At 35.7% G+C, this 20,018-nt stretch overlaps 1 protein-coding gene across 2 annotated transcripts; it reads right to left on the bottom strand.

Annotated features, from left to right (window-relative positions):
* Nucleotides 1-7,705: 7,705 nt before the first annotated feature.
* On the bottom strand, nt 7,706-18,272 carry LOC125237674 (NF-kappa-B inhibitor-interacting Ras-like protein). 2 transcript variants are annotated; one of them, XM_048144812.1, is made up of 3 exons: nt 17,840-18,272; nt 16,164-16,333; nt 7,706-8,332 (listed from the first exon to the last, which is right to left on the bottom strand). In XM_048144812.1, the coding sequence occupies exons 1-3, from the start codon at nt 18,060-18,062 to the stop codon at nt 8,072-8,074; spliced, it is 654 nt and encodes a 217-aa protein (XP_048000769.1). In that variant the 5' UTR covers nt 18,063-18,272; the 3' UTR covers nt 7,706-8,071. The 2 variants fall into 2 exon arrangements, with proteins under 2 accessions (XP_048000769.1, XP_048000770.1); XM_048144813.1 differs by having other exon boundaries at nt 17,852-18,272.
* Nucleotides 18,273-20,018: the final 1,746 nt, after the last annotated feature.

The raw sequence follows: 20,018 nt of genomic DNA, 5'->3' as shown, positions 1-20,018 counted from the left end.
GAATTTGTGTTATACAATTTTTTTATTATCGGAAATAAGCATTATACTCAAAGTATGTTATAATAATTGTTATTCGAAAAAATGATCATTATATTAAATAAGAATTATACAATTTGTTAGTATATTATTTGTTGTTATATGATTCAATAATTATATCAAATGATCGTTATAACGACTAAAAATATATGAAAAAAAGTTATATCGATCGATACGCACCCCTGGAAAACGACGTAAGGCGAATTCATGCGCTCGAGATTCAAAAATCGGTCCCAAGGTCTTAAAAAGCTCTTATGTCTGTTTTTGACAGGCAAATCTGTCTTTTCATATTTCGAAATTTGACGCTTTCGGTTGGAGGACAGAAAATACAACTTTGACGTTATCTTATGGTCGACAGACACTTTTGCATAAGAGAGACAGAGAAAGGCATATATTATTTCTCGCGCATTCATAAAACAGCCTATATGATTTTATAAAAGCTTTTTAAGACCACCCGGTGTATCAATTTTATCACTTATCCACGTGGATAAGGCATCCGTGACGCTTTGGCAAGTATATGTCAGTGACAGATGTGTTATCCACGTGGATGAGTGATAAAATTGGAAGCATAATACGCCGGCTGAATAAGCTAATGTAGTTTAAAGCCATTTCCTAGAGAGACTAATAGAAAACTAGAAAGGAAATATTCAACTAAATGATTTTTTTTTTAGTTAACCAGACCCTTTAGCACAACTTGCCTTGTCGCGCGCGAGTCCATAGTGTCCATACATCAAGCGCGACTTTAAGTATGGAATCGCGCGCGACAAGGCAAGTTGTGCTAGAGGGCCTAACTAAAATTATCATTTGTCGACAATCTATCGACGATCTATGATTTTATGTATATTTTCAATCAAAAGGTCGATAAAAAGATAAATTTCATTTTATTGACCGACAATAAGTAGGTAGTTAGGTACCTACTCTTTTAATTGAAAATGACACAAAAATTATAGTCAGCTGCAGATCTAGTTAGCCTTTCATAAAATGGAAGAAATGAATATGCAGGCACTGTCTGTAATAGTGTTTGATTATTGTCAAATGCGTGTAACGAAACGCAAGTACAGGCTATTATGAATGTTCCAATACTCTTTCATGTAGCGTCAATAAACTGTCAGTGACAGTGAGTGCATTTGTTTTAGTACAGACGATTATGTTATTCATGTTTGGAATGAACTGAGGAACTTCTAGAACATCGACAGAGAGGCAGCCATTGCATTGTGAGACTGACTGTGATCACAGTCAGCTATATATGTAAACACTTTTTTAATTTATAATAATACACGAAGTGCCCCTAAACTACTGTTTTATTCATAAACATTACATGGCGCAGTCGGTAAGCGACCATTTCATGAAGGTTTTAATGCAGAGATTTAATAATATTTAACTATTTCTGTAGAAGCATGTACCTATTTAAAAATATATATAGTCACCGTAGTCACAGACTATATAGTTACCGTAGGCTGTACACGCCTGCAAGTCTGTAAGGCCGGCAACAGACAGTCTTAAATTTCATAATCTTAAAAAATCATAATCTTATGAAATGAAATCAGATCGAGTGCACGGATTTCCATACAATTTGTTTAAAAAAATTTAAGATTGTGAATTATTTTTTAAGATTATGATTTTTTTCAGATTGATCTGACAGATTGCGAATAATCTGAATTTTAAGAATGTGTGTGGCAAGGCAGTGGATCTGATTTTATAAGATTATGAAAATGAAGACTGTCTGTTGCCGGCCTAAGTGTTTTCTTTTTATACCACGTCGGTGGCAAACAGGTCTACGGTCCGACCCTTTTGAAAACTGTACCCAGATTCGATTCAGGGGGGTACTTATCTCTGCAGCTGACTTTAACATGTATAAATGATTGATAACAATCACACTGATGAGTGAATGAGACATGCACGGATCCGGCCCCTGGAGCCTAGGTTCTCCATAGAAATAGACCACGTGACACTCTCCCCCCCCCTCCTGAGCACGAAGCTGGATCCGCGCTTGGAATGAGACATCGCTATGCACGTACATATAGCTATGTCCCATTCGCACACCAGGCAGGCAAGTATGGTCGCGCGATAAATGATAAAACATCTGGGGCCCGTTTCTCGAAAGGTACAAACCTTGTATTACAAGTAGGGCTTCCAATACCGGGATCCCGGTATCTCGGGATCCCGGGATCCCGCCTTTTTTGGGCATATTTCAATACCGGTATTTAATTTAGCAATACCGGGATCCCGGTATTTTTAGAAACTTTTTTTTTTTTTTTTTATTATGGACTAATCGGCGATTGACCCTAGTCACACCTGATGGGAAGTGAAGACAGAGTCTAAGATGGAGCTCACCGATTCAGTAATAGCCTATTCACTCTACGTTTAAAGAGACCGAGGTCGTATTTCTCTGGGAACACCGATGCTGGGAGCGCATTCCACTCCTTTGCAGTCCGCATTACAAAGGATGAGGCAAATCGCTTTGTGCGGATAAATGGAACACTAACCACATACGGGTGCATTCGTTCCAAATCGCAAACTAACAAATTATGACAAATGAACGTAAATTACTCATCAAAAACGTTAAATTTCTGCATCACGATTGTCACTACACGCGTAAATCTTGCTTTTTGCTCTCGTTTTTCGATTTGACACATTCCCTGTTTGGTGTTTTTGCAATATTTGTATGAAAATGATAGTTTTTTCGATGATTACCTAGATAAAGAATTAAAGATACGTGTCAAAAGCATTCATTGAGGACGGTCTACCGCGAATATTTTTTGACACATTTGTCGCACTTGTGAATTCGCACGTAAGTGTGACAGAGAAGCAACACGTCAAACGTAGTTGCAACAGGCCACATATCCTCTGTAAACAAATCGCCTTGATGCATCTATATCATAGATATAACTTTTCAAAAAATTGCTTAATGCATACGAACTAACGTACCTATACCGTAATAGCTACTCTGGCTCAAAACTTTGCCGTGACATTCCCTATAGTAACGAAATTGGGAACTCACTACTCAACTATCAAAATGAAGAAAATTACTTTTCTTATCCGTAAATTAAGTGTTCCTATTCTGCGAAGTAATCTTTTTGATTTTGATTATCATGGATTTCCGCAAAGTATTGTGTGATTCCATAGATTATTTCTTAATGTGATTTTTAATAATCTATTTCAGACAATTTAGCTTTCTTGGCTAATTGTTCAATGATTTGGCGGATTTATTTTATTAGTGCTTTAGCGCCTCTAGCGCTACGAAAAACAAAAAATACCACTAAATTGTACCGTAGATATTGATTACAATGTGTTTCCAAAAAAAACCAGCTATGTTCTAATTTCAAAAGTTAATGATGAAACTATACACTATGTAACATAATTGCCGAAGATAAATCCTACGGCTTATACATTACCTTCTATAGTACCTTTAATTTTCATGGTGTTTATTTAAAAAAAAGGAAGTGGTATTCGTAACCGCTATTCGATACCGGTTATGCTCTTAAATGGATCACCGGCATTAATGTTACATCCTGTAGAGTGTGTGTAGTCGAAAAATGCTCTTAATGCTTGTTATTTGATCACTTTGTGATATTATAGTTAAATCTACAGTACAATTACACCATTAACACTGACTATAAAATGTAACACAGCATGAATGAGACACAGCTTCCTAGTATCGCAGGCATACTAAAGAAGAGGCGACTGAGGTGGCTCGGGCATGTGTATCGAATGGAGCGGACTCGTTTGCGACGTTAAATCCTGCTGGGAGAGGTTGCAGATGCAAAGAGACCGGTCGGACGGCCAATGTTGCGCTTTAAAGATTGCGTGAAGCGTGACATGGTCACATTTGATATTCCATGCAACCAGTGGCAACGACTGGCCGAAGACCGACCCACGTGGCGCCGTGTTGTCCATGACGGTCAATCCAAGCACGCCAATGCCTGGTTCTCCTCCTTGAATGATAAACGCATGAGGCGTCACGAGCAAGCCTCTAACCCCCGCCCATCTGGGGGAGCATACACCTGCTGTGTGTGCGCACGAGGGATCCTCTCTCGAATTGGGCTATAGAGCCACGAACGTAAGTGTAGCAAGGATGCTGCTTGAATCGTCTGTTATAGATGGACTGTTATTATTAAAATGTAAAAGGTTCTATTCCGCACGAGCTTAAAGAGATCGATTTGGCAGAAAACATGGTTTGTTATGGCCGCGTCTTCTTGCAAAATGTCCGATCTGGCGCTCTTTCCCGCTTGCTTTTATATTGCGTCCTCAGTCCCACTCATAACAAAAATAAAGAGCACAGGGCGTAGCCCTTTGAACTATGTATACTTAAAAACAATAAAAGTTGAACCGACTTGGCCACATTTTGGGTTGAAATCGTTTGCGAACCGTTTTGGGTTGCAATCGAAACTTTTTAAGTTGGAAATGTAATCGATTTGACCCATTTGTAAGTCGGATTGGCAAGATTCCGCTGTAGTATAACACGCATGAAAACTAACAAACGAAATTTTGAATAAAATTTGTTATTTTAAGCAAATTACTTGGTTTTTATATTTTCCCGATTTCAATACCGGGATCCCGGGATCCCGGTATTGAAATCGCCAATACCGGAATGAATACCGGTATTTGATAAGGTCCGGTATTTGGAAGCCCTAATTACAAGTGAGCGAACTGTCAAATCGTATGGGTTGTCATGGAAACACACTTGTAATAGGCTACTTTCCTCCTAGTCAAATCAGCTTCTTTTTAAGAACTGTAAAACGATTTTGAACGACTTGCTAATATGAAATTAATATGAAATCGAATTGATTGACGTCACGATCAACTGATTTACTTCATATATTTCTATCTGATTTATAAAATATAAATTGGAGTTAAAAAAACTTCTGACCCTTTTTCTTATAATTGTCTGATGCTTTATTTCGTGCTTGATATAAAATATTTTAATTCAAGTACTGTCAAGTTGCCTATACAAGGCTTGTACCTTTCGAGAAACGGGCCCCTGGCCGTCCCTATCGCACTTACTAATAGTGCGATAGGGACGGCCAGATGTTTTTATCATTTATCGCGTGACCATACTTGCCTGCCTGAACATCATACCCTCGTCCAATATGAAGACAGTTTTAGAGATCTACGAAATTAAATTCAAAAGTCTAAGACAAGATTTGGTACAACAATCAAATGTAAAATCACTAAATCATACCTAAATTAAATATTGCACTAATGTCTTTAAACCTAAAATGTATTTAAGTACATTACTAGAAAATTAAACTATTAATATAAAGAAGTCATGAATAGGAAGACTACATATAACTATGTACTAGTATTTTTTATATAGATACTTTTTTATCGTGTTTTTTTTTTATCTTGTAAAGCGAGAAATCTACCATAACTGGATTTTTTCTGGAATTTTTATTTATTTAAGAATAACGCGTCTTTTAAGTCTATAAAGAATAAAATATTATTTAGGACTACCCTACAAATATTAATTATTATAACCTATGCCCCTAAATTCCATTTTTAATAATGATTTTGATGACTAAATCAATTTAAACTAAACTTATAATAAAGGGGCAAATTAAAGTTAAATAAAAAATACTTTAGTGAGATTTCATAACACAGCGATAGAATAATTTAACTAATTGATAAAAAAAAACCTAATAAATAGGTACTAAGTTAAAGCAATATATCCAATAATAAATACTTAAAAATAACAATTAATTTAACTACCAGCTGATTTCTATGGAAATAATGTTTCTCAAAATCTCGCATAAATACAAATAAATACATAGTATTACTAAAATATATTCATACGAGCACAAAATAGAGGTATATTCATGCGTACATATAAAGCATAAATGTTAAATCTGTTTCAAATAACCGATATGTAGTAATAAAATCAAAATCGGTTTATCCTGTCTACTTGATAAAATGCCACAGATAATAACACCCCCATCTTTCCATAGGAGTATACATAAGGGACTATCCACACACGTCATAAGACGCGGAATAGACGCCAGCGCCGCGTCGCCCGAGTGTAATTTAAAAAAGCGTCTCCTTTGTACATTTTGTATAGGAAGGACGTAAGACGCGCCCCAAGCGACGCGAGCGTCCTACGCCCGTCCGTCCATCCGTCGTCTTTACGTCCTTCCTATACAAAATGTACTGAGGAGACGTTTTTTAAATTACACTCGGGCGACGCGGCGCTGACGTCCGTTCCGCGTCTTACGACGTGCGTCGCCTGAGTGTGGGTTGCCGCTAATACATACATTCATTATATTACATGAAGTGTAGAATAATTTACATATTTTGTGTACATATATGCACAATCACAAATTTAATCTCATTATTATATATTCCATTAAGTACAATTTAAATTAATCTTGCATATATCAACTTAATTCATAACCAGATGTTAAGATGATTTTTTTAAGATGGGTGATGCTACACTAGCGCCATATCCGATTCACGATACTTTCTTATACTTTTTATATTAGATAGATTTTTATTAATATGTATATATACATATGTATGGCTCAAGAAATCACCTTTAATATTTGATAAACCACTGTAAGGTACAGCGGGGCAAATCCCGACTGGGGGGCCAATGTAACTGATCCATTTTTTCCATGTTTTACAATGTTTTCATTATTAAATAGAGTGTCCACCGGTTATATATGGTAGGCGTGTTTAGTGGATACATGTAGAACTCAACATCAGTGTAATAATGAAAAAAAAAAAAGATCCGTTTCAATTGCCCCCAGTCGAGATTTGTCCCGCGGTACCTTACAATTTTTAGTTTTGCAATTATCCCTAAAACTTGCATAGATAAAAGAGGCCGCAACTATTAATAGCCGGTCAATCAAATTTTGGCAATAAAAAATATCGGCAAATTTGAAAAATGTCATAAGCCAATGAGGAGGAACACTCAAAGGTTAGGACAGATGGCGCCACCCTTGCACAGATAAAAAAATTCATACGTGAGAGCGAGAAGATGATATGTTGTCTCTCTCTCACACATATGAATGACAGTGGATAAATTGTCAGTGTGCCTCCTCATTGTCTTCATAAAATGCATGCCTTCCAAAACCTTGACGTTGGCGGAATCATCGACGAGCCATAAGACTTAAAATTTGATTTTAAATGTAGTAGCGAAGGTTTTTCGCCATTTTTTAGTGCCAAGATTTGGTTGACTGCCTATAAGAAAAAGTTTTTTAACAGTTATTAAAGCTGTTTCCTACCGCTGATGTTTTCAAACTACTCAAAATTTATCTAATTTAAAATATATATGAAAATATCGCAAGTAAAGTAACGCTAGTCTCGCATTAGGATCTCCCCAAACCTATCGGCGCCCTATCGGCTTTCGCTGACCAAAAAACGCTCGTTAGTATGATCATGCGTACGGCTGCGTTCAGCGATGACGACGCGTAAGCATCTTCTTCATACTAACGCTAGGGGCGGCTCACTCCGCGATTCTATCGCCGCGCTACAAGTACATACCTGCCCGGGGACGCGAGTTCGCGGCACATTCAATAGGCGAGACGACTAAAAAAAAACTAATTAGTCCCTCAGATTTTCAAACAATTTTAGACACGTATTTTTTATTTTTTCTCGTAAACGAAAAATGACGACGGTACAGTGAGTAAAGTTTCGCGTGACGTCACGCCTAGGTACAATTTTTACTTAGAAGTGACGTCACAAGCCTTTGTATTTTTTCATTAATTAGAAAAGGTGAAAAATATGTGTTCAGTATTATTGGACAATCTAACTGATGGACTAAACAGAATGCAATCCCTATTGTGACGACCTTTGCGCGGCGCAATAGAATTCAATGGCGGCTGCTCGCGTGCGGTCCGTTTGCTAATGTAGTAAGTATTTAAATAGAATGGCGGCATTTTGTGAATATCAAAGGAGTGAGCCTTCTGTACTTGTACTATTGTAAATTCTGTGCTAACGAGCGATTTTTGGCTAGAGCAGATTCCGAGTCGATAGGATTGAGAAAACCCTTAACAGCCTAAGGCTGATAGCAAAAAGGGCATAGATTAAAAATATAATGTTACATAGCATCGCTCCTATTATTCTTCTGAGTCAATTTACTCAGCGTACTCAACTGAGGGAATGCTGTTTTGTTCTGTACCGGGTTCAGTTTTGAGGTTAGGAATATGAAGGGTTCGTAGAGAGACGGGCGGTCCATGGAGTTTACCTCAAAATGGCGGAGTTTCTCGCGGGAGCACCAGTTGGCAGCCTTGGAGCAGGTGTTCTCCAGGCTGTTGGGGTCGTCGGGGCCTGTGCGGTTGCCTATTACTAGCATTACTACCTGTGAACAAAATTAACAGATGATCACACTGATTTGAACTTTCACGATTATTACACGTAATTATTTTCAAATCGGGTCTTAATCGCGTATCACTACGTATTAAATTGACCTCCAACGTTTCAGGGACGGCGTTGTCCCCGTGGTTGGTGAGTCTTCACCGAGACCTCGGGGACAACGCCATCACTAAAATGTCGGAAGTCAGTTTAATAAATAGTCATACGCGATAGTCCCGATTTAAAAATTAACAGATCATCAGAAAACAATTGCATGCAAAATACATCTTCTTGCGTCATCCTGGCTTCAATACCACCATCACATGAGAATATAGACTTAGCTTGGCAGTAATCTCACGAATTGGTGAGGCACTATTTTTTACGAAAGATGATGCCGTCTTACCCACTAAGATGCAGAACACATTTACGCAAGAATTTAATTAGTTTAATTAGCGCAATGCGCAAATTATTAACGCAATGCGCAAATTATTAACGCAATGCGCAAATTATTAACGCAATGCGCAAATTATTAACGCAAAGCGCAAATTATTAACGCAATGCGCAAATTATTAACGCAATGCGCAAATTATTAACGCAATGCGCAAATTATTAACGCAATACGCAAATAATTAACGCAATGCGCAAATTATTAACGCAATACGCAAATAATTAACTCAATGCGCAAATTATTAACGCAATGTTAATACTTGACGTTTACAAATCAAATTTCTTATCCCAATCTTGCAGGATGTAGAATAATTGCTTTAATAATACGTTCTGATCTAAACATGTTTATTAAACAAAAAATATAATAGTTACCTACAAGTTCGGAAATAAAGAACTTTAAGACAAGTGCCGATAATATTACAAACCCAAATCAATAGGCTACTAGACTCATATCGAATTTGGCACAATAAATGATTGTCTTCCGTAGTATTTGACATAAAAAAACAATATGTATAGTTATTGTGTATTAAAAGTACATGATGACGAAGTATTTGGGTGAGTCAACTTTTCTTTGCCAGCAAAATTACGCGTACTTCGACTACATGTGGTCAGAAAATTTAATTTGTATTTAGTGTCATTAGTTTATACTTATTATATTAAAAACAGATATACAAGCTATGCAATACATCATGTTTTTATAGGATTTGCTATTTTATTACTTTATTTCGAGCAGTGACCCAGTGGACATAGCTGTCCCTCACTTTTGTATGAAAAAAGTGTCTCTTCCACTGGGTCACATATAGATTTAATTGTAAATGTTTTTTTTTTAATTATTCCCTTATTGTAAAATAAAAATAAGGATCTTTATTCACGATGGCCAGGTTAAAACTCACAAAAGTAGAGCTAATAATAAGTATGGGCAATTCTTGCAAAGAGCAAGAAAAAGTTGATTCACCCATTTTCGATTTAAAATGTGTGTAATTTTTAATTTATTTTGGCCACCGAAAACGCTGTCAGCAGTGTAGTGACGTCATCCAATTCGAACCTTACTGCATGTCAAAACAAACACTGACATATTGAACTTCATGCCTTCACACTTAAAAAGACAGAAAGAGTCGAGTAGAATAACTGATGCACACATGATCTACAGATTGACATGACTGTGTTGTTTTCGCCTGATTACGAAAATGTATACTTTAACAATATTCTTGCTGTTTTGAAATCATACTAAAATATGTCAATATTTTATTTCGGTTAATTGGACAGCACTTAATTATATTTTTTAAACATATGGTTCAAAAGTTATTATTTCCGAAAATATTAATATTATCAAAAATAAACTTTTTTAACAAAAAATAAAACCGCCTTCAAAAATAAGCGCGTTACAAAACACGGAGAAACTAAAAAGCAAAAAATAATAAACCTTTGAATTCAGATTTCTTATCGTATTGCAATAATCTAAACATCCAAATTATAAACAAATCAATTCTTTTTGCAGTCGGTACCAGACCTGTTCGTCGCCTTGCTATTGCCTGTTTGCCCCACCCAACCATACGCAGGCTGGCACCGACTCCAAAAATAATTGATTTGTTTATAATTTGGATGTTTAGATTATTGCAATACGATAAGAAATCTGAATTCAAAGGTTTATTATTTTTTGCTTTTTAGTTTCTCCGTGTTTTGTAACGCGCTTATTTTTGAAGGCGGTTTTATTTTTTGTTAAAAAAGTTTATTTATTTGTTGATTTTTAGTGGTTCCTATTGAGATTATATGTATCAGTCCGAATACATGTACACTAGTGAAAGAATTATCCTTTAACTCCTAACCATTGAGGAGTTGACCTTCCATCATCAGCTCAGCCACATAAAATTATTACCATCAGGCGTAAATACTGGTTTACCTTTGAAAAATACACTAAAAACATTACATGTGCCTATAACATTTGAAGAGTTCCCTCGATTTCTCCAGGATCCTATCATCAGACCCTGACTTGGTGCCAATGGGACCATCTCGGGGTTATACCCGTTCGATCAAAAAAAAAAATTTGAAAATCGGTCCACAATTCTCGGAGATATCGAGGAACATACATACAAAAAAATAAAAAAAAATAAAAAAAAAAACATTCAGTCGAATTGAGAACCTCCTCCTTTTTTGAAGTCGGTTAAAAAACGATTTTAGTAAACCCTTATTCATTTTTAAAGGTGTACCCTTGTTTCGCCGACAAACTTTTCATCGAATATCATTTCATCGACAACAAATCATCGAAAGTTTAGTTCGAGTAAAATTGCGTCGAGTAATTTTGTTTCAACTACTATTTATTTGAAATTGTCTTAGTTAATATAAATACTATTCAAGTAATATTTCTTCATCGCTGATTCGTTTTAAAGTATTTCAAATAGCAGAACTACAGAACATCGCAATTCATTTATTCGACATATTATTACAAAACTTTCTCGTTTGTCGTACTACACATTTATAGATGTTTCTATTCTAGGCAACTTCAAATTGTCGATTTTATCGTGGCACATCACATACGTCTATAATTAAACGTCTAAATCCTATATTTGAGATGGTTTAGGTTAGGTTGGAATCGCGATTACACAGAAACAAAGGGCTTACCGAGTAGGTTTAGGTTAAGTTAGAACTGCGACCTACACAACAACGAATGGCGTTTAAATTAGGTTTAGGTTAGGTTAGAACTGTGATCACACACAAGAACAAATAGTTTACAGAGTAGGTTTAGGTTATGTTCGACCTATGATTTACACAGAAGCAAACGTATTGCAGAGTAGGTTTAGGTTAGGTTAGAACTGCGATCCTACACATCAACGAACGGTATATACATATTATAGTAGGTTTAGGTTAGGTTAGAACTGTGACCACACACAGAAACGAACAGTGTACAGAGTAGGTTTAGGTTAGGTTAAAACTGTGATCACACAGAAACAAACGGCTTACGGAGTAGGTTTAGGTTATAGTCAGGGACCAAACGACCTATTTTACAAAAAGTCGTCGACATCTCTTCTAAATACCTAAAACAGGTATGGATGTGTTCCTCGTTATCTCCAGATTACGAATTGACCTGTTTTAGTTTAAGAAGGGGGGGACGGGTTGAGAAAAAGGGGGGAGAAAGATGGCGGCCGACCATCATAGATATTTATTCACATCTCGAGTCCTATGGCACCAATCTGTTCGTGCAAGGTGTCGTTTGAAAGCTTATTAAACGTACTTTAATTGTTTTTAAATAACTATACTCATAAAAGTAACCGCTTACGAAATATTTTAAAATATGTGTTTTTTTATCGCGCATGAATTGCACAAGTACTAGAAAAAATGCGTCTAACTCAATAAACAATAACTTTACCGCAATTGATGTTATTATAAAATTTTCGCGTCTATTCATGCTCTTTCTAAAAATATAAGTTTCATTGGTATATGATAATATATAACCATGTAATTACGAATTTGGTTTAGCAGAAGTCACTCTGCCCGGTCGCAAAAATGGGCGCTGACCGTAGTAAAGTATTCAATATTTTAGAGGTCCTATTTTACGGATCCATATGCGAGAGGTATCGTTTCAAAGCTAATTAAACCTACTATATTTTTTTATAAATAACTATAATCATAAAGGTAGCTGTTTAGAAAATATTTGAAAATATGTGTTTTATAGACCATAAGTCGCACAAGTACCTACTGGTAAAAAATGGTTCTTAATCAATAAACAACAACTTTTCCGGAATTGATGTTAGTATAAGGTTTACGCGGAATTTCGTGCGCTTTCTAATAAAATAAGTTTTATTGGTGTATGATATTATATAACCAAGTAATTACAAATATGGTTAAGTAGGGGCCACAGCGCCCGGCCACGTATGGATGCTGACCGTCGCCAAATTTTCTATATTTTTCAGATCCTATTTTATTTAACAGGAATCTTTTGAAAGCATATTATGCGTACTATCATTAGTTCTTAATAATTTTAGTTGTAACTGTAGTAGCTAACAAAATATTTGAAAATATGCATTGGAACCGATGTGAGTAAAACATGCTTTTAGCTCAATGAATTATATTTTTTCCGCAATTGATATAATAACAAAATAAACGGCGAAATGTATGACCTTTTCAAATAATAAGTTTTGTCAGTATTGCATAAAGAATTAATGTTAATTTATCCATCATACTCACTGCGCACCGTCATATACATGGATGATCATTTTCGTTGCCGTTTTCATAATTTTTAAGATTGTATCTTGGTGCATGACCAATAAACAATAACTTTACCGCAAATAATGTTATGATAAGATTTACAGGACATTTCATATGCTTTCTAAAAATATAAGTTTTATTGATGTATGATATTATACAACCAAGTAATTACGAATTTGGTTTAGCAGGTGTCACTGCACCCCCGTGACGTAAAAAGGTGCTAACCGTCGCCTAATTTTATGTATTTCTCAGATCCTATTTTAGCGATCAATTTGTGAGAGGTATCATTTGAAAGCATATTATGCGTACTATCGTTACTTTTTAATAATTTTAGTCGTAATTGTAGAAGTTTACAAAATATTTGACAATATGTGTATTTTTACTGTATATGAATAGCATTCGCACTGATACGAGTGAAACATGCTTCTAGCTCAATAAATTATATTTTTCCGCAATTGATATAATAACGAAATGAACCGCAAAATGTATGGCCTTTACAAAAAATGAGTTTTGTTAGATTTGCTTAAACAATTAATGTTAATTTGTCCACCATACCCACTGCGCACGGTCAATCGTCATATAAACGGATGTCCACCGCCGTTGCCTTAATTTTTTCCTCATTTTACAGATTTTATTTTACTGATCAATTAAGTATATAAGTAAATTCGATACGTGATAGATTATATTTATTATGAATATATGATAAGTGAAATAAAATCTGAAAAATCATGAAAAAAGGCAACGACGGTGGACATCCATTTATATGGCGGTGCGCAGTAGGTGAGCTGAACAAATTCAAATTAATTGTTTATGCAATACAAACCAAACTTGTTTTTTGTGTAAGTCATACATTTTCCGTTTATTTTGTTATTATTTCAATTGCGGCAAACTATAATTTATTGAGCTAGAAGCGTGTCTTATCAATGCCAATGCTATTCATGCACAGTAAAATACACATATTACTAATCAAATATTTTGTAAACTTCTACAGTTTCGACATGAAATATTAGAAATAAAGATAGTACGCATAATATGCTTTCAAATGATACCTCTCACAAATTTATCAGTAAAATAGGATCTGAGTAACGTAGAAATTTTGGCGACGTCAGTCAGCACCCAATATCGTGACAGGGCGCAGTGACACCTGCTAAACCAAATTCGTAATTACTTGGTCATATATTATCATACATCAATAAAACTTATATTTTTAGAAAGCGCATGAAATTTTGCGTAAATTTTATAATAACATTAATTGCGGTAAAGTTATGGTTTATTAAGTTAGAAGCATTTTTTCTCTGTATATGTGCGACTCATGCTCGAAAAAAAAACTCATGTTTTCAAATATTTTGTAAACAGCTACCTTTATAACTATAGTTATTCAAAAATAATTATAGTAGGTTTAATTTGCTTTCAAATAATACCTCTTACATATGGATCCGTAAAATAGAAACTTAAAAATATTGAATACTTTACTACGGTCAGCGCTCATTTTATGCGACCGGCGGAGTGACCACTACGAAACAAAATTCGTAATTTAATGGTTATATTATCACTTACCAACAAAACTTATATTTTTAGAAAGCTCATGAATAGTCGCGTAAATTTTATACTAATATCAATTGCGGTAACGTTATTGTTTATTGACTTAGAAGCATTTTTTTACCAGTACTTGTGCGATTCATGCTCGATAAAAAACACATATTTTCAAATATTATGTAAACAGCTACCTTTAATATTATAGTTATGTATAAACAATTATAGTAGGTTTAATTATCTTTCAAACGATACCTCTCACATATGGATCCGTAAAATAAGACCTCAAAAATATTTAATACTTTACTACGGTCAGCGCCCGTTTATGCGACCTGGAGGATAACCCCTGCCAAACAAAATTCTTAATTACATGGTTATATATAATCATATACCAATGAAACTTATATTTTTAGAAAGAGCATGAATAGACGCGAAAATTTTATAATAACATCAATTGCGGTAAAGTTATTGTTTATTGAGTTAGACGTATTTTTTACTAGTACTTGTGCAATTCATGCGCGATAAAAAAACACATATTTTCAAATATTTCCTAAACCGTTACTTTTATGAGCATAGTTATTTGAAAACAATTAAAGTAGGTTTAATAAGCTTTCAAATGACACCTCACACGAACAGATTGGTGCCATAGGACTCGAGATATGAATAAATATCTATGATGGTCGGTCGCCATCTTTCCCCCCCTTTTTCTCGACTCGTCCCCCCCTCCTTAAACTAAAACAGGTCAATTCGTAATCTGGAGAGAACGAGGAACATATCCATACCTGTTTTAGGTATTTAGAAGAGATGTCGACGAAAATCGTGAAGGAGACGACTTGTGGCCAAATTGGCTCTAGACTATTAGGTTAGATCTGCGACCCTACACAACAACGAACGTTTTTTAAAGTAGGTTTAGGTTAGGTTAGAAATGTGACCACACAAACAGCTTACAAATTGTAAAATTTTAGAAAAAATCACAATTGAAATAATATTCTGCGTAATGAATTGTATTTAATATAAAACAAAATGAAATGAAAAAACACGAAACGAAATACGACGATACAAAGTATACTCGGAATAACTTATCTACGAAATAAAAGTCTACGGTTTGATTTTACTTGTATCGATTGTTCTACGATATGAACTGTCGATGAAATGAAATTATTTGAAACGTTGTCTTTGAAATGATATTCGAACAAGTGTCTGTCGGCGATTCAAGGGTAAACCATTTTTAAATACCTATCCAACAATATATCACACGTTGGGTTTGGAATGAAAAAAAAATCGGTCCCCACTTTACATGTAGGGGGGGTACCCTAACAAAACATTTTTTTTTTCACTTTTTATTTTACCACTTTGTCGGCGTGATTGATATACATATTGGTACCAAATTTCAGCTTTCTAGTGCTAACAGTCACTAAGATTATCCGCGGACATACGGACGGACGGACAGACAGACATGGCGAAACTATAAGGGTTCCTAGTTGACTACGGAACCCTAAAAAGGGTCAAGTAGCCTATTGTTTAATTTTATTTTTATTGTTCGGGTATTATTATTGTTCTGTTTATTTTCTCTCTTTTTTGTTTCGTGATGCATTGGTTTTACTGTAATGTCATGTAAACATTTTTATAATAAAAAAGAAACCTGAGGAACCAACCTCTTTTTTATCCTTATTTCTATCAATGTCCTTCTTCAGGTACATGAGCACATCAAGCGACTCGGGACGGTTGGTGTCATACACCATGACATAGCCCTCTGCGAAGCCGAGATAGTGCCGTTGCAGCACCTGGTTGGCTGTCAGCTGGAGGGTTGGGGATTGGGGTGGTCCTGTAAAGGAAATATACATATATCAAACATAAATATATATTTACTGCTTACTGAGGGTTCTGGTGCAACTTTATATATTTTTTTTATTATTAAGGTTAATTTGACAACCGGTCTCGCCTAGCGCATAGTGACCCTGCCTGCTAAGCCTAAGGTTCGAATCCCAGTAAGAGCATTTATTTTTGTGATGAGCAGAGATATTTGTTCCTGAGTCATGGATATTTTCTATGTATATAATAGAGATGGGCCGAATACGGACTTTGCCGAATACGAATATTCAGCCGAGCAATCGGTCCAGCTGTTACTGAACCAAACATTCGACCGAATATTCGGTTCCGCCATATTTTAAATCCTGGCTTAGAGTTAAAAACTTTTCAATGATTGATAATGGGTACTAAGGCTCTTTGTTCCTATAATTTAGTGCATAAGAAAATTTTGATTTTTGTTTCTTAAGCTATGTTATTTTTACTTTATTACATAATGAAATGAAAATGAATGAAATGAAATGAAAATGAAATGAAATGAAAATGAAAATGAAATATTTATTTTTCAAGTAGGCATATTACAATGCGCATATGAACGTCAAATAAAGCTACGCCGGCTCTAACCCTACGCCTCAGCCTCGAGAAGATTTCAGTCCCCCCTCAGTTGGGAGGGGGGTATCCACTATGGGACCGGCAAGAAACTCGGCGGGCAACTTCTTTTCAAAACATTACATCTTATAATTAACATGCATTAAATAACAACATACAATTTAACATGCAAAAGTATTCATCAAAGAATATGAACAGACTAGGTACTCTATGGAAATCAATTTCAATAAATTATATTATTGCTTAATAATACGTCGTTCTTCTTCAGAGAAAACATATCAAATTGTCATAGAAGAAAAAGATAATATAATTATTGTAGGTACTTATATTAAAATGCAATTTATAACTCCCTTTGGGGGTTCCTTAGAATGATGAAATAGGATGTCATTATCTGATGAATTATGAAACAAGTTACTCTATTTATTTACTTTGTTTATTCGGTTAATATTCGGCAACATAACCAAACTATTCGCTCAAATACGAACATTGAAAAACTTGCCAAATATGCAGAATACCGAATATTTACCGAATATTCAGCCCATCTCTAGTATTTAAGTATTTGTATATTATATATATGCTGTTGTCCGAATACCCATAACACAAGCCTTATTGGGCTTACAGTGGGACTCAGTCAATCTGTGTAATAATGTCCTATTAAAAAAAAATATTAACATATACTAGTACGTTGTTTTTGGCATAGGAAGCTGATTGTATAATATGTAAGCAAAAGAAACAAAAATAAATTATCTGAGATACCATTTCGAATATATTATTTCGTGTTAGTGCATATTATAGCATTACTTTTGTTAACAATGTTGTATTAAATTTTGTATAAATAACAAAGCACTTTTAGTTACCTTCTAAATGTGTTACTCCAATTAGATTATTTAAATTACTAAACAAAAACGTGTAAAACCTTTAAACTCGCCTGTAATCGGTGGTTCGAGGCCCGCAGTGTCGTAGAAACACACTCGCTCCTTCGTACCGCGGTCCGTCTCGATATTCGCTACGTAAATATCTTCGATAGTCGGATAGAAATAAGTTTTTAAATTCACATTTCCGTATATTAACTGCTCGAGAACAGCAGTTTTACCGACACCTTTCATCCCGCAAATAACTACTTTGCTAGTTTTACCCATTTTTAGAGCAAAATTATGGAAAATTTAACGAAAAAGTGCCAGTTGCAGGTCCACGTAAAACTTTCACTTTTCACATTGTTCAGCAACAACCAAGGTTCCGTTATGTTGTAGTTATAAGATCAATTACAATCTTCATCGATATATAGAATAATTTACACGGTACAGAACTATCTTAAGTTTAAGTTTTGGCTAAATAAATAAATAAACACAGCTTAAATGACGATTGAGCTTTGACGTATTTGACAGTTCTTTGACAGACATTTTTTAATGTAAACTCCATGGACGTTTTACTTTTTAAATATGACTCAAACATCTTATGGGCTTTACACGTTCCTTCTCGTCAGAAATGGAAGTGAAATTCCATGAATATTTCTAAGTCACAGTATAATAAATATCGTACAGTATGGCCACTCCCGCTCCCCGCTGAAAGTGCCGCCCACCCCCTCTCGGTTACCTCACAGTTACCGCCTGTCAAAAACGCGAACAGTCGACCTGTCATATCTCACTCATACAAGCATGGGACGCGTTCACCTACACGAGCTTACAATGTGTGCTAGGAACGCGCCTCTTTCATATATTTGATCGCCAGTGTCCGAGATGTGTCTAAGTGAATAAATAAGGTGAATTTTTGGGGCATTTGAACCATTTAAAAATCGTTGGACTTAGAAGGCCTACGTGTAAAACTAAAATCGCAAATTACGGGCATCTTTCTACTCCGAGAGAGAAAAACCCCTAAAAACATTTATAATAGTGATTTCAATGAGTTCTGAGATATTCTTTGGTTCTGACCAAACAGTTTCAACCAAAGGTTTCAACTTGGTTTCAACCAGAATATCTGGCCATTCCTATATTTATCCTATTTTTCTATCCATAGAGTTACTTCGTAACCGTCAGTCCGTCATTATTATAATGCTTCTGGCTCCGTTGGTTAACATGTCTTAAAATTATTTTTAGTTGACCTATTTTTAAATTTAAATGTAGTTTACAGTTTCTATATTGGTTTAAAGTTATTTTTAAGTATCTAAATTCTAAATCATGTCCGAGTGTGTTCCTTGTGAGGCTTGCCGCGCATGCCGTAAAGTCGTCAATCCATGCTACAAACAACCTCGTATACCAGACTCGTTTGCACCGCGGCGATGCTATGTAAAACCTACTGCCCCTGTAGATGCAAGCACAACGTATAATCTTTCTTATTTACCTACAGCAGACTCTTCAAATTTACGTGGGATTCCTAGAAAACCAGCACCTAATCTAGTCCCAAGCTGCGAGCCAATGGAGGGTTGCACAATTCAGAAACTTTCATTCCTTCCGAACGAGGTTTGTGCCACGCAGCCAATCCGGCCATGTCACCACGATATGTGGGGCCAGGGACCCATGCAAGCGGTCACCACGCAACGTCACGACTATGTCCCCAAACCAGTCATCATGAGAGAATCCTGTAAACCACCACCTAAGTTCCACTCAGTTGAATCTCCCTTTGAAAGCCGCACAGTGAACCGGTTATCTTACATAAATCCAGGCCCCGCGCCGCCAGCGCCATCATTCGCACCTGTTAAGTGTTATGAACGACCAGTAGCTAAAATGGAAAGCTCAACTACACAGAAAATGTCATATCAGCCTGTATGCGCCCCATCGCCGCAACGGCCGCCTTGGGCTTGCAAAGGACAATATCAAAAACCTTGTCAGAAGATCGATTCAACAACAGTATACCGTTCCTCATATCTTCCACCTGGAGAAGACTGTTCAGAATTTGTGGATCCTTGTAGTTATGGGGATTGTAAACCATGCAGTTGCATCTGCCCAGCGCAGTGCATAGCCACAGACCCATGTTCCTGTCCCACATTTCCAAGAGCAGGATGCTGACGCTAGCCAAAGATTATTTTGTCATTTATAGTTGTTCGTTCGTAAATTTATATCTTGAAAATGCTGACAACTGCAATGAATTACAAGTTGAGA

This window comes from Leguminivora glycinivorella, chromosome 22 (genome assembly GCF_023078275.1).
Source record: "Leguminivora glycinivorella isolate SPB_JAAS2020 chromosome 22, LegGlyc_1.1, whole genome shotgun sequence".
NCBI lineage: Eukaryota > Metazoa > Arthropoda > Insecta > Lepidoptera > Tortricidae > Leguminivora > Leguminivora glycinivorella.
This window is presented reverse-complemented; position numbering and strand designations above follow the sequence as displayed.